The sequence below is a fragment of the Hyperolius riggenbachi genome, chromosome 4, assembly GCF_040937935.1.
Source record: "Hyperolius riggenbachi isolate aHypRig1 chromosome 4, aHypRig1.pri, whole genome shotgun sequence".
Taxonomy (NCBI): domain Eukaryota; kingdom Metazoa; phylum Chordata; class Amphibia; order Anura; family Hyperoliidae; genus Hyperolius; species Hyperolius riggenbachi.
In genome coordinates, this window is record NC_090649.1 from 339165014 (window position 1) to 339180624 (window position 15611).

The 15611-nt window shown below is 42.5% G+C and overlaps 1 protein-coding gene across 3 annotated transcripts in view; it reads right to left on the reverse strand.

Moving 5' to 3' along the window:
* The window catches only part of TIAM2 (TIAM Rac1 associated GEF 2), a 1035624-nt gene that overhangs the window by 707095 nt on the left and 312918 nt on the right, over positions 1–15611 (reverse strand). For 2 of the 3 annotated variants that reach the window (XM_068231882.1, XM_068231883.1), the window contains one exon: positions 13580–14767. The exons of the other annotated variant lie outside the window; for it this stretch is intronic. In XM_068231882.1, coding sequence (XP_068087983.1) covers positions 13580–14767 — 1188 coding nt within the window. The remainder of the gene's footprint in view (positions 1–13579; positions 14768–15611) is intronic. 3 annotated transcript variants of the gene reach the window in all.

The following is a 15611-nucleotide window of genomic DNA, read 5'->3' on the forward strand; positions in this document are numbered from 1 at the left end:
CCAGGAGAAATGAGTATAGGGGTACAAAGTACCCCTTACCCATTTCCACAAAGGGTTAAATGAAATAAAAACACAACGACGAAAAAAGTCCTTTCTTTATTAAGCAGAAGTACTTACCTGTACCTTTAAAAAAAAATTCCCACACCAATATCCTCGGAAATGATCCCATGAATACAGTATCCTCTTATCTTGCAATCTTCAATTAAGTTGATTGAAGATCTCCGCCGCCCCCCACATAGCAGAGAATGCGTCCTTTGGGATGCATAGCTGCCGGCTCCCGCAGTCCTCCTTGCCTCCTACTCACCTCTCACCTAGGCTGGCACTTCGTGCACCCATGGGTGCAGGCGCCAGCCTAGGTGAGGGTGACAGGTGAAGGCAGGTGGGAAGAGACAGCGGGAGCCGACAGCTATACATCCTGCACAGGAAGCATTCTAAGCTATACTAACGGTTCATGAATGATCCGGTTCTTTTTAACCCTCCTGGCGGTCTATTAAAAACCGCCAGGGGGCAGCGCAGCTGTTTTTTTGATTTATTTATTTTTTTTAAATCATGTAGCGAGCCGAACGGGATTTCCTGGAGGGCTTTCCCCGTCGCCATGGCGACGGGGCGGGATGTTGTCACCGATGTCATGGACGTCGTGACGTCTAAGGGAGTCACGATCCACCCCTTGCCGCTGCCTGGCGCTGATAGGCCAGGCAGCGCAGGGGTCTAGGGGGGGGCTGTGTTGCGACGCGGATAGCGGCGATCGAGCGCGGGGCAGCGGCGATCGAAGTGCTGACGCAGCTAGCAAAGTGCTAGCTGCGTTCAGCAAAAAAAAATTACTCAAATCGGCCCAGCAGGGCCTGAGAAAACCTCCTGCGCGGCTTACCCCGAACTACATTCGGGGTTACCGCCAGGAAGGTTTTAATGAATCGGCTCTTTTTTAATGAATCAAATGAATCAGCTTTTTTCTGTGAAACTTTCAAATCAATTTTCTCAAATGGTCTTTTTGAAAAAAAATGTTTCCTCTTGGTTCCCCTGTTCTTCTTAACATTCCCAGCAATTTGTGTGTTTGTAGCTTTTAAAGCGAACAAAATTTTGGGATGCATTAAAAGGGAAATAAAAACTCGAGATGCTAGCATAATATTGCCCCTGTTTAACTCTCTAGTAAGGCCACATCTGGAATATGGAATTCAGTTCTGGCGGATGAGCTTTTTGTCCCTAGGCCTTCTCAAAGGACTAGAGGACATGAGCTGCGCATGGAGGAAAAACATTTTAGCCATTTTTTTAGGAAAGGGTTCTTTACAGTAAGAGTGATTAAGATGTGGAATGCATTGCCACAGGAAGTCGTTATGGCAAACTCTATACCTGCATTTAAAGGGGGCTTAGATGCTTTCCTTGCGTTGAAAGACATCCATGGCTACAATTACTAGGTTATGCCTAATGATGTTGATCCAGGGATTTTATCTGATTGCCATCTGGAGTCAGGAAGGAATTTTTCCCTTTTGGGGCTAATTGGACCATGCCTTGTGGGGTTTTTTTTCGCCTTCCTCTGGATCAACAGGGGTATGTGAGGGACGGGCTGGAGTTGTACTTTGTACTGGTTGAACTCGATGGACGTATGTCTTCTTTCAACCAAAATAACTATGTAACTTTGTAAAGGGGCTTTGCTATTAACTGCCAAAGTCGGCGGGGGTTAATTTTCCCACGGTCAGAAGGAGAATTTTAAAATCGATTTTCTCAAAAACTGTAAGGTGTTTTTGAAAAAAAAAATTCCCTCTTGTAGTCACTGACAAAACTCAGGTGTTAGACCCCTTGAAACATCTTTTCCATCACTTTTCTGGCCAGCATAATTTTTTCTAGTTTTTAAAGTTCGCCTCCCCATTGAAGTCTATTGCAGTTTGCAAAAGTTTGTGCGAACTGAACTTTTGCGGAAGTTCGCGTTCTAGGTTTGCAAACCGAAAATTGGAGGTTTTAGCCATCTCTATTGATGGCATGCTGAAGTTCTTTTGATGACAAGAACTGTTTATAAGTACAGTATACTCATCCTAGAGTGCGGAGTACAACAATAGCACATTATTAGTAGGATGATAGGTCATTTTGTGATGATTGAACTGCCACATAAAAATGACAGATCCCAGGTTTAAGAAGTGAAAGGAAAGGCAGCATTGTTCAGCTCATGGATCACAGGTTATGGGGTTGGTGCAATAATGGGATTAGTGACATGTAGGGATGGAGTGTGTTTTATAACTTTGTTATGAAGGTTTAAGACACTTTTATGATCAGTATCATGTCATTTGTCCTGCGTTTTCTTTTTCAATATGTTAATACTGTGTTTTGCATAGATAATTTGAAGTTATATGAGACTTTGGAGATTGTCTGATCTGATTCCATTCCAGTGGACTGATGTAGCCCTAAAAGGACGACCCTCTGCTGTAAAAATGAGCCCTACTGTGCCTTTCCTCCTCCTGTGGTAGTAATGGCTGCTTCCTGCCTTTCTACGACACTCCTTGGGAAGAACTTCACCTCTGCTGTTGCAACTATGAAGTGAGGTCTCTCCCAAGCCATCTTCTGAGACTGGGATGAGAAATTGAGTTCACCCTTCCCTGCCTCCTACAGTCTGGCTGCAAGTGCTACATCTGAGGCCTCTGAAATATGTTTCCATGCTTTTGTAGGTGCCCAATGCCTTACAATGAAGCTGCCCACAAAATACTCTGAGTGTGAACGTGCGGGTTACATAGCCAGCTCTCGACCGCCAAAGTCTCCTTGCTTCAGACAGCAAGAGTTTGGCAGGAAAACATCCATATTCAACATGAAGGCTTGTGCTGCTAATTTCACTGCCATCACCCATCAGATGAACAATATTCTACTCTAAATTCATCAAACTACAACAATGAACTGACAATGTGTTTGAACCCACCAGAAGATTTTTTTTTCAAAGTGCATTAAGAAGTTTGAACCTTATGTGTGATGTTTGGCTTTAAGCAACCTGTTAATAGAGTTCACCACATTCGGTTTTCCTTTAACATGAAATATTATGTTGTTGTGCTTGTGCTTAGTTTCCACATGTAATACAGTATCTACAGTATACGTCTATCCTGCATATCATCAGTACAGAACAGACGTGTACCCAGAGGGACACTTAGGGTGGCCATACATCACATGACTTTTCGGCCAATCAACCATCCAATTAGATTAATATAATCGAATTGGATGAAAATCGGTGCCGCCAAGTGCATGCCCAAATCACAAAGCAACCAATTTTGGCACAGAAATTGTGGACTGCGCATGCCGCAAGATGTCGGGCAGAGGTTGGTTGGTCGGGTCTGCGGCGGTACAGTGGCTGATTTCGGAACAAGCGACGAAATGACGAAACCCTTACTTCTGCAATGTGTAAATGCGCCCAGTGTGTGCATTTATACATTACCTGTCCGGTGTCAACCTCCACGCGGTGCCCGTCCATCTCGCCGGGTTCCATATACACGCTAGCGGCGCATAGCGTCTGACGTTTATGAGCAGCTTCAACCAAGAGACAAATTTATCTCTAATCAGATTCGATTAGAGATAAATGTGTCTCTTTGTCAAGTCTGCCCATAATCGTCATGTCTATGGCCACCTGTAGTACTGGTATTTGATTATACTATTTGTGTAGGATCAGGATTGTGAAGTTATTTATTATTCTTTTTCTTATTATTGCATATTATTTTAAGTACCATGTTTCTTTTAGCTGCAATTATGCAACAGATCCCTCAGTTCAAACTCAGCACGGTGGCATAGTGATTAGCGCTCTTGCCTTGCATCGCTGGGTCCCCGGTTCAAATCCCAGCCAGGTCAACATCTGCAAGGAGTTTGTATATTCTCCCCGTGTCTGTGTGGGTTTCATCCAGGCACACCGGTTTCCTCCCACATCCCAAAAACATACAGATAAGTTAATTGGCTTCCCCCTAAATTGGCCCTAGACTACAATATATACACTACACGATACATACATAGACATATGACTATGGTAGGGAGTAGATTGTAAGCTCCTACAAGGGATAGTTAATGACAAGACTATATATATTATATACAGCGCTGCGGAAGTTGTCGGCGCTATATAAATACTAAATAATAATAATAATAACCCAACTTCATCCATGTATCACCTCAAAGCTATAAAGCAGATGTCCATTGCACCTTAAAAAGGAATGAATGAGATAACACCATATCGATCTATTGTAGTTGAAATAGACTCTCACATGTAAATGTAAATATGTTATAGTTACCCTACCTCACAGTAATATAGCAGCTGGACAGTTACAGGAAGTGGGAAGGGACATTGCCAAAATGTGTTCTATTGATTTAATATTTCCTGAATGAACTCTGTCTCGTGAGTAGAGATGACCCGAACCTCCAATTTTTGATTCGTGAACCGGGTTTGCGAACCGGGTTCGTGAACTTCCGCAAAAAGTTTAGTTCGTGCGAACTTCCGCGAACCGCAATAGACTTCAATTTGGGAGGCGAACTTTGAAAACTAGAAACACTTATGCTGGCCAGAAAAGTGATGGAAAAGATGTTTCAAGGGGTCTAACACCTGGAGGGGGGCATGGATGAGTGGGATACATGCCAAAAGTCCCGGGGAAAAATCTGGATTTGACGCAAAGCAGCGTTTTAAGGGCAGAAATCACATTGAATGCTAAATTGCAGGCCGAAAGTGCTTTAAAACATCTTGCATGTGTACACATCAATCAGGTAGTGTAATTAGTGTATTGCTTCACACTGACAGACCAAACTCACTGTGTAACGCACCGCAAACAGCTGTTTGTGTAGTGCTAGACTACTACGCACCATGGCGAGATTGCTCTTCCTCACTCAGTGATATCAGGTAATGTCTGACTGCCTTATCAACTTTCAATGGTTCTTTCTCTAACATAGTTAAAGCTTACATCTATTTATTTAAATTACTTTTTCTGCTGGATGTTCACTGCCTGTAACGAGAATCTGTTATGGAGGTCAAGTCTGCCATTGTGACCACGGGTAATAGCCGGGGAATCAGGGTTCGATTCTGGTCCGGACCAGAGTGGGAGCCTGAGACCCATGCTGTATAAGTAATGTACCTGCCCGGACTATGCTTTGCAGACCAGGCATCTGTGGTCAGATGGACCCTTGACCCAGCGCAAGACGAACCAAATCCAAAGCATTTGCCAAAAATGTGTTATGGAGGGCAAGTCTGCTATTCATTCAACTGTGCGATAAACTTTCTTTGGTACTTTTTCAGTACCGTGGTGACCACGGGTAATGGCCGGGGAATCCTGGTTCGATTCCGGTCCGGAGTGGGAGCCTAAGAAACAGCTACCACCACCACACATCCAAGGTGGGCCGAAGGCACGCTGTGGGCAAAGGAGCAGGAACGGCTACCACCATACATCCAAGGAAGTAAGCGGGCATGGCAATGCACGTCCCGAGGTAGTGACCAAAAATAACAATACAGGAGGACTTTCGAGGCCCTGATGTATATGGGATGAATCAACTTTAAATCCTTTAACGAGAATCTGTTATGGAGGACAATGATGACACCACTTGCCTTTCACGAGAATCTGTCCTGGAGGGCAAGTCTGACATTGTGACCACGGGTAATGGCCGGGGAATCAGGGTTCGATTCCGGTCCGAAGTTGGAGCCTGAGAAACGGCTACCACCACACATCCAAGGAAGGCAGCAGGCATGGCAATGCACGTCCCGAGGTAGTGACCAAAAATAACAATACAGGAGGACTTTCGAGGCCCTGCTGTATATGATAATGAATCAACTTTAAATCCTTTAACGAGAATCTGTTATGGAGGACAATGATTAGTATATTGCTTTAAGAAAAGGACTCGTATCAAGATGCAATCTCAAAATTACAAAAAATTCCTCATAAAAAAGATTTTATTGACACATATACAAAAAGGTGTATCCAAAAGTATAAAAGGAGCACAATTCTTGAATAAATAGTGGGTCCTCATAGAGCCAAAGACAAAAAAGTGATATCTAATTTAACTTGGTAAACAATTGCAGTTACAACGGGTATTGATTTTCAAGGCAACGACACATGTTCGTTTCGGGCTGTGTAAATATATGTGCCCTTCGTCAGGCCAAGATACCCAGTTCTGCGTGGCTCAATCAGGCGAGGAAGACCAATTTGAAATCAAAAGTACATACTGGGGACACCTGAACCTACCAGGCGTACAAAAACCTTCCCAACAGCGAGAGAAACGCTTAGGACGTGGGTTCCCACGTCCTAAGCGTTTCTCTCGCTGTTGGGAAGGTTTGTCGTTGTCGTTGCCTTGAAAATCAATACCCGTTGTAACTGCAATTGTTTACCAAGTTAAATTAGATATCACTTTTTTGTCTTTGGCTCTATGAGGACCCACTATTTATTCAAGAATTGTGCTGCTTTTATACTTTTGGATACACCTTTTTGTATATGTGTCAATAAAATCTTTTTTATGAGGAATTTTTTGTAATTTTGAGATTGCATCTTGATACGAGTCCTTTTCTTAAAGCAATATACTAGTCACGGTGGGCAAGGTGGAGTGCCCTAAAATAGGACTGTGTTTTTGATCCTTCACATTATAAAGGACCTTACCCAATAATATTTTTTCATAAATTCATGGAGGACAATGATGACACCACTTGCCTTTCACGAGAATCTGTTATGGAGGGCAAGTCTGCCATCCATTCAAGTGAAAGGTATGCACTGACTGCCAGGTATAATACAATGTGCAGTCACAGATGCAGTGAAAGGTATGCAGTGACTGCAAACACCCGTTTGTGTAGTGACGGCCGTGCTGGACTGGTGCGCACCATGACGAGAGTGCAGGTGATGGCGGCTTTCCAGCACATATGGTCGCTGGGCTGAGGTAGCTGAATGACAGAACAGTGACTGCCCAGCTGATCAAATTTGGTCTGTCCACAATGAAGCAACGATTATTATCGTTGGTGTGCCCCCCCCCCCCCCCCCCCGAGACACTCATATAGCCGGCGGTCATTGCTTCATTGTGATATGCAAGCCCCTTCACCACGGCAAGGTAATGATCACGAAGAGGGATTGGCACATGTACATGCCTTTTGTTTTGCTGTTGCAGGCTTGCAGCTGCAGTGCAGCCAGAAAAATTAGGCAGGCATTTACACGCACCAGAAAAATTATTATAGCGGCAGCTGCTAGCAGCGGCCTTAAAAATTCAGGAATCTGCCTGGAGTCCTGGACCCTGTTGGTGTTGGCGGAGTAGGCAGTGATGTGGCCTGCGGGCAGAGATGTTGTGTGGGGAGCGACTTAGTCTTGGGGCAGGCAGTCACACAGCGTGCAGGCAGAGATGCTGTGTGTGGGGACTGACTTAGTCTTGGGGCGGGCAGTAGCCCTCCGGGATCCATGCCTCATTCATTTTGATAAAGGTGAGGTACTGAACACTTTTGTGTCTTCATCCACACTTAAAGCCAGGTAGTCGGCTACCTGCCATTCCAGGCATTGGTGGAGGGTGGATCCGGAAGGGCTAAGGCGAGGCGTTTGAATAATGAATGTCTGCATGTCCGACATCACCATGAGATCACTGGAGCGTGCTGTCCTTGCCTGCGTGGACATGGGAGAAGGATTACTGGCAGTGGTACCTTTATTGCGTTGTGCTGTGACATTACCCTTATACGCATTGTAAAGCATACTTGCCAGCTTGTTCTGCATGTGCTGCATCCTTTCTGCCTTCAGGTGAGTTGGTAACATGTCCGCCACTTTGTGCCTATACCAAGGGTCTAGTAGCGTTGCCACCCAGTACAGGTCATTCCCCTTGAGTTTTTTAATACAAGGGTCCCTCAACAGGCTGGACAGCATGAAAGATTCCATCTGCACAAAGTTGGATCCAGACGTACTATCCATCTCTTCTTGCTCTTCCTCAGTGACGTCAGGTAAGTCCTGCTCCTCCCCTAGGCCACGAACAATACCACGGGAACGTTGAGCAGCACAAGCCCTCTGTGACGCCTGCTGCGGTTGTTCTTCTGCCGCTGTCTCCTCCTCCTCCAAAGAAACACCTTCCTCGTCATCCGAGTCTGACTCCTCTTCCCCACACGACTCTTCCTCCTCCTCCCCCCTCTGTGCTGCGGCAGGTGTTGAGGAAACATCTGGTTCTGATGAAAATTGCTCCCACAACTGTTCCTGCCGTAAATGTTCCTCTTCACGCTCCTCCAGAGCTTGATCCACCACTCTACGCATGGCACGCTCCAGAAAGTAAGCGTACGGGATCAAGTCGCTGATGGTGCCTTCACTGCGACTCACCAGGTCGGTCACCTCCTCAAACGGGCGCATGAGCCTGCATGCATTTCGCATCAGTGTCCAGTTGTTGGGCCACAACATCCCCATCTCCCCAGATTGTGTGCTTTTACTGTAATTGTACAGGTACTGGGTGACGGCTTTCTCCTGTTCTAGCAGGCGAGAGAACATGACCAGGGTCGCATTCCAGCGAGTCGGGCTATCACATATCAAGCGTCTCACCATCAAGTTGTTTCTCTGCAAAGCGTGCCATGGCCATGTAAGACCGCCTGAAATGCCCACACAACTTCCTGGCCTGCTTCAGGACGTCCTCTAAGCCTGGGTACTTTGACACAAATCTTTGAATGACTAGATTGAGCACATGTGCCATGCAGGGTACATGTGTCAGCTTTACCAAATTCAAAGCAGAAAGGAGATTGCTGCTGTTGTCACACACCACATTGCCGATCTCCAGCTGGTGCGGGGTCAGCCACTGCTCCACCTGTTTGTTAAGAGCAGCCAGGAGAGCTGCTCCAGTGTGACTCTCCGCTTTGAGGCAAGACATGTCTAAGATGGCGTGACACCATCGTACCTGGCATGCAACATAGGCCCTGGGGAGATGGGGCTGTGTAGCTGGAGAGAAGATCGCGGCGCCAGCCAAGGAGGAGGAGGATGATGACAGCAAAGAGGATGTAGCAGGCGGAGAGGAGGGGGCAGGAGTCCTGCCTGCAAGCCATGGAGGTGTCACAAGTTGGTCCACTGCACAGCCACGTACTCCCTGCTTGTCAGCGGTCACCAGGTTGACCCAATGGGCTGTGTACGAAATGTACCTGCCCTGACCGTGCATGGCAGACCAGGCATCCGTGGTCAGATGGACCCTTGACCCAACGCTGTGTGTCAGAGATGACACCACTTGCCTCTCAACTTCACGGTACAGTTTGGGTATCGCCTTTTTAGAGAAATAATTGCGGCCTGGCATCTTCCACTGCGGTGTCCCAATGGCCACAAATTAACGGAAGGCCTCAGAGTCCACCAGCTTGTATGGTAACAGCTGGCGAGCTAACAGTTCCGCCACGCCGGCTTTCAGACGACGGGCAAGGGGGTGACTGGCAGAAATTGGCTTCTTCCGCTCAAAGATTTCCTTCACGGACACCTGGCTGCTGTGGGCAGAGGAGCAGGAACAGCTCAAGGGCAAAGGCCCAAAACCTAAGCCCAACCTCCCTCCAAATTCATAAAAATATTCACCTAATACGCACTACAGATAAATCTATCTTTTTAAAACATACAGATGTAGACAAGTCATGATACGCCTTCATATGATGTATTTGGCATAATGTTCCTAAGAATAGACTATATAATGTGACAAGTATTTAACACTACACTACATATTTTGTGGGAAATAAATAATTTTATATCAACACAGAGCTAGAATCTCAACTAATGTGATCCTAATGAGTATCACGTGTTCTGCATGCCACCATTCCCCAACTTCTTCCCAGTGTTGCCAACTAATCCCTTTAGTTCCTTACACATAGGGATTCTACAGGTCTTATGGCTAGGTAGATGTAGATTAGGTAGTGATTACAAATAAATAGCCCTAGAACCTTAAATCTTTTCAGTATGTAAAGGAATAATTTGGCAACCCTGCTACCTCCTCACATCAAAGTAAATACCTTACTTGGAGATATGATGATAACATGGAGAGAAACTATTTTTTTCTTTAACTTATGCATCATGTTTCTGCCTTGATGCCCTTTGTCTTAATACCAGGATATACTCAAGGTAGCAGAATACATATTTTCAATATTTAGATGGATTACAACAACCTTGCAAAATATACCATATTATATTGTTATGTATGATATTGGAATTCTGTATGATGTGAATATTATACACTAGCATGCCTCATATATGCTGTTGTTGTTTTATATATTGTAGCTTTTATACTTATAGCGTTTAATTATTGGTCCTATGTGTCTGGTATTGAGTACCTGTTTTGGTAACGTTTTAGGCACTGATACTTAGCCTGATTAAGTTTTTATTTTTTTTTTCTGATGAAGTTAGTTGTGTATGCTTATAAAACGTGTTGCCCTAGTTCAAATGCTTGTTCAGTTTAATTTTTATCCATGTCATGCTTGAGGTACGCCACCTTTTATTTTTATTTTAAGGAATTTAATGTATTTATCCTTCCTTGGGCTCCACTTTCTCCCATTGATTTCCTATTCTACTATCAATTCAAATCTTGCAAATAATTCTGGATATGGATTAATCCACTCCTTCTCATGACAATGTTACCCTTCTTATGTTACACCTAAGATATGAAAAGAAATACTTTTTGACTCTATATATTTTTAAAAGACTACAAACCTAGATTGATCAAGAAATAAAAAAGGCTGGCAAGAACATTAGATCCTTTATTATAATTTCATGATGTTAAAAACAACGATCAAGATGAAGTAAGGAGTACAATTATATTTGAAAATATAGGCTTTTTAGTTAAAAAATATATTCTGAGAAACTGGATGCAGAAGGCATCAATGACATAATACCCTATTATTTATTTTGGGGGGAATATGCTTAATAAAGATCAACTATATGCTGCATATTTAAGATATTTTTTACATTAACTTTTTAATCTTCTCTTGAAAATAACTTGTTAGCAGTTTGCAATTAAAAAAGTACCATCAAGTAGGGGAAAAAGTAATATCAAAATAATGTTGAGTTTTTTCTTGCTTGCTGATGATATAATTAATTGGTTGTGTAATACGGATAATTAATAGAACATTATTAGCAAAGAAAATAGTGTACATTTTTATTTTCCGGTATATAGTTTTCTTTATAACATTGCATCATTCTCTAAAAATTGCAGTTTCCACAATACACTCAGCATTTTAAAATTATTTTACAGAGCAGGCTATGACCCTTTGAGCTTTTATATATGCAGAAAAAACATAAACAAAGAAGAAACAGAAAAAATGACCTCACTTCACAAATAACTGGTGTATTGCTAATGCTTACTGTAGGCATTGCCACTTCTGAGTTACAGAGTAACCAGTGATACAGAACTCCTAGGCGTGTGTGAGGGGCTACAATGGACCAAAAAGCCCTCTTACTAAAATCCCATGGAAAACAAAAGTTTTCATTCTTAAAACAAAAAGTATTTGCAAGAATTCAGGTTGAAATGTCCGAGATGTCTCCCAGTGCATAACTGCTGAAATATGCAAATCACCCATTATTGTCCTTGTAAGCTAAACACACCTCCAGATCCGATGGAATGCAATGATGTGTCAGCTGTTTATTTAACAAGTTGACACATCATTGCATTCAAGCGGATCTGGAGGTGTGTTTAGCTTAAAGGGACAACAATGGGTGATTTGCATATGTCAGCAGTGATGCACTGCGAGACATCTCGGAGCTCCCTCCAACCTGAATTATTGCCACTTATGCTGTCCCATGAGGTGGAGTAGGTGATTGTGAGAGGGTGGGATGCTAGCTCTTTGTTCATGGAAGGGGGAAGCTGATAACCACCCCTCATTGATAATTAAAGGGGTCTTGTCCAAACCACTTACCTATTCACCAGCTGAGTAAGTGTTAAAAATAATAAATACACACATTGGGCTTGATTCACAAAGCCGTGCTAACTGTTAAGCACGGGTGTGCTAAACAGTTAGCACGTGAAGTGCCGTTCGCGAACTTTTGAGCGTGCAAAGTGCCGCGATTTGCACGACCGCTGTCTTTTGCACGCGCAAATTGCAATTTGCGCGCGCAAAAGTCTGCGATCACGCGAATCGCGGCACTTTGCACGCGCAAAAGTCAGCGAACGGCACTTCACGCGCTAACTGTTTAGCACACCCGTGCTAAACAGTTAGCACGGCTTTGTGAATCAAACCCATTGAGTGTGTAATCTTTTAATTTAACTACTTATTGCATCTTGCGCAGTATATTCACGGCCCGCCAAAACTCCAATTGAAGTACCAGGGCCGTGAAAGTAAGTCTTTAGCGGCGGGCGGATGCTGCGCGCTCTTGCACGACCACGTGTGCTCCAGTTGTCGCCTGTTTCTGGAGAGATGAATGAATGGAAACGCAGTTCCCATTCATTAATCTAAGTCCCCGATTCAATGAACACCGGCGTCTATGAGATGTCTGCATTCATTGTATCTTCCTGTTGATACAGTGCCATGCATTACTTCCGATTCACGTCCTTGCGTATGTGAATGGGAAATAATGACTGAGGACATCTTGTGGCCAAATAATAAATTACACCAAAAAAAAACACTTTTACTTAATAAAAATCCCAACACTGATTTTTTTAATTAACTACTTCTAGTTCCTCCCACACCCTCCCATAGTACCCAAACTTTTTTTGTGTATACGGAGAAAAAAACTTACATTAAAAAATACGTGAGTAGTTACTTTAAGGACTGAATTTTTTAAATATTTATGTCAAGAGGGTATATTACTGTTAAGTTTTAATTTACTGGCTTGAAATTAGTGATGAATTCAAAGCTGAAAAAATGCACCTTTATTTCCAAATAAAATATTGGCGCCATACATTGTACTGGGGACATTTTTTAACCGTTGCAATAACCAGGACAAAAGGGCAAATAAAATGTGTGGCTTTTATCCACAGTTGAACGTCTTATTTTAACACTATAATGGCCGAAAAAAAATTCTATATTTTTCTTATTATTCCAATTAAAATGCATTTAGAATAAAATAATTCTAATCATAATGTACCTCCCAAAGAAAAAGCCTAATTAGTGGCAAAAAAAACAAGATATAGATCATTTTGTCGTGATTAGTAGGGATTACGTTATTGGCGAAAGAATGGGAGGAGCACTGACAGGTGAGAATTGCTCTGGTCCTAAAAGGGTAAAAACCCCTCAGTGGTCAAGTGGTTAAAAGGGCAAACACACACACACACACACACACACACACACACACACACACACACACACACACACACTAGCTAAATAAAATAAATGGCCACAACATCCAAGGGTTGTACAATGGTCAGCCACAGAATGTGAGGTGTTTACGTTTGTTGCAGATAACTATTATTTGTTGGCTGGTCAATTTTGGTGTTAAACATGTGAACATGTGGTGTTAAACATGTGAAATTATTATTTTAACAGTGGTTTAAAAATAAGCACCTCAATATCAATAGCATAACATAGTACACAGTATAAAAATTGTATAACGAAAACATTTACTGTCAGTTATTTATGTAATTTGCATAGCTTTTCCAACCATAGTTACTTCAAGTAAAGCTAAACTACTTAGCTAAACTTGTGCTATCCATCTTCCTAATCTAACTGTTTAACTTGTAAGTTAACGTTACCAACCTGCAGTTTTCTCTTCTTCCGTGAAAGGCTGCCTGTCCAGTCACTAATACGCCTCATTCTGTTTTTCAATGTATCTTTCTTAGTTGCTTCCTCTGTTAAAAGCCTCGATTTCCTGCACGGCAGGGTGTAGGATGAATACTGAGTCTGCGCGCTTTGTTCAGATCTTAATGGAACTTCAATATCTGAAGCAAAAGAAATTCTGTTACTTAAGGTGTGACAGGCACCTAAGTATTCATCTGAAAGCCGACCTGGGGGTAAGCTACTGTCTACATCAGATCTGTAAAGTTCCCGAAGTGAAGATAGTGAAGATGTCTGATTGAAAAGTACACCACTTTCATTTGGAACAAGGCTTCCATGTAAACTAGTGTCCAGTGAGCTCCGGGTCAAATAAGAGCTGTCCATATCATTTATATCCCTAGTATTTCCCCAGGGACAATCATACCATGAAGAATCAGAACTCAGAGAGCTTCCTTTGCTTGATCTTAGACCAGAGTCACTTGCCGACAAACCATGGCTTGCCGTATAATCCATACCAGAGTTTCTGGTAGGGTTAACCTGCATCATTTTTTTTGTGTCCATTGTTGGGGAATACCTGAGTAATTGAACGGGTCCATCAGATCCTTCAGATGGCACTCCATTTCCTGAACTGCTGTGAAATTCAACTCTTAAACAACCATCCAATTTTCCAAGAGTTTTGATCAAAACTTTGGGACTCTTACTTTCTTCAGCTTGTAGTGCCATTGACATATTATCATGAATTTCATAGCAGCTTAATATTTGTCTATTGCATCCTCTATGATCAGTAGGAGTCTCAATGCCAACATAGTGATATCCATTATCTGGTATATATGTATTGTCATTTGCTTGACAGTAGTCCCCAACAAGACCAGATCTGTGTTTAAGTTGTGTGCAACTTTTAGATCCCTTTAATACTACGTCCCCATGTCTTGATGAATATAGAGGATTGCTTTTGCAATGAGACAGACAATTCCTTGCTAGTGCGTGTGACTTATAGCTAGTGCTGCTGCTAGTTCGTCCCCACTTAGGAGACATCCAAGGGCTTTCCTCTTTTTCATGAACACTGTGAATTTTTAAAGAACAAGTCTTTTGCTTGGCATCTGACAAAGAATGACTGCCTGGACTTCTTGTACCTTGAATGCTGTACTGACTTTCTGAATTTCCCATTCTCTGTAAAATAAGAAACAGTTGCAATAGTAAAGTCAGTAGTGGTAATGGCTGAAACAACTGCTGTTTCGACTGGATTAAATCTAAAAAATATTTTAAAGAGATTAAAGTTCTGGCTTCAATGCTTTCATTCATATTTAAAGGCAACAAATACCGGTATATCTCTGTAAGTAACAGAGGTAAAAAGACATAATGGTGTAACACTGACATTCAAAAATCTAAACGGCACCTTGGCCTTGGATCTTACAAGTCAAAATGGAAATAACTGTGAACATACAACCAATCTGTGCTGACCTAAAGTATAGATTGAAAGAGAAAAGGAAAGCTAAAGAATGGAGCACAGATGGCAACAACAATAGTAGTAAATTAGAATTAAAAGTCCAGATAGAAACAGAACAAGATTGTTTCCTTCAATTCCTTAATAGCCTAGCTCATCCTCCTAAATGTTTTATTAGTAGTAAAACTAAATAGAGGACTGTGCCAATATTTATATTTGTTGAAGAGTTCCAGACAATTTCCCATGAGAATAGTCAATCAGTGATTTCTTCAGAAAACATGCAGCTGCCAGGGGAGTAAGTGTTCCCCATTTAGTGAACAGCACTTGCAGTTCAGTACAGAGCCAGAATTGCAGCAACAGTTCATCATATTCTTATATATAAATCGTATCGTGTAGATGGGGCTTTAAGCCCCATCTACACGATACGATTCTTTATACGATTCTATTACGATTCTATTTACGATCCGATTAAATCCAACATGTCCGATCCGGATTCGATTCGATTCAATTCGATTTGCCATTGCAAAACAATGACAAATCAAGATGAAATGAATCGAATCCCGATCGGAC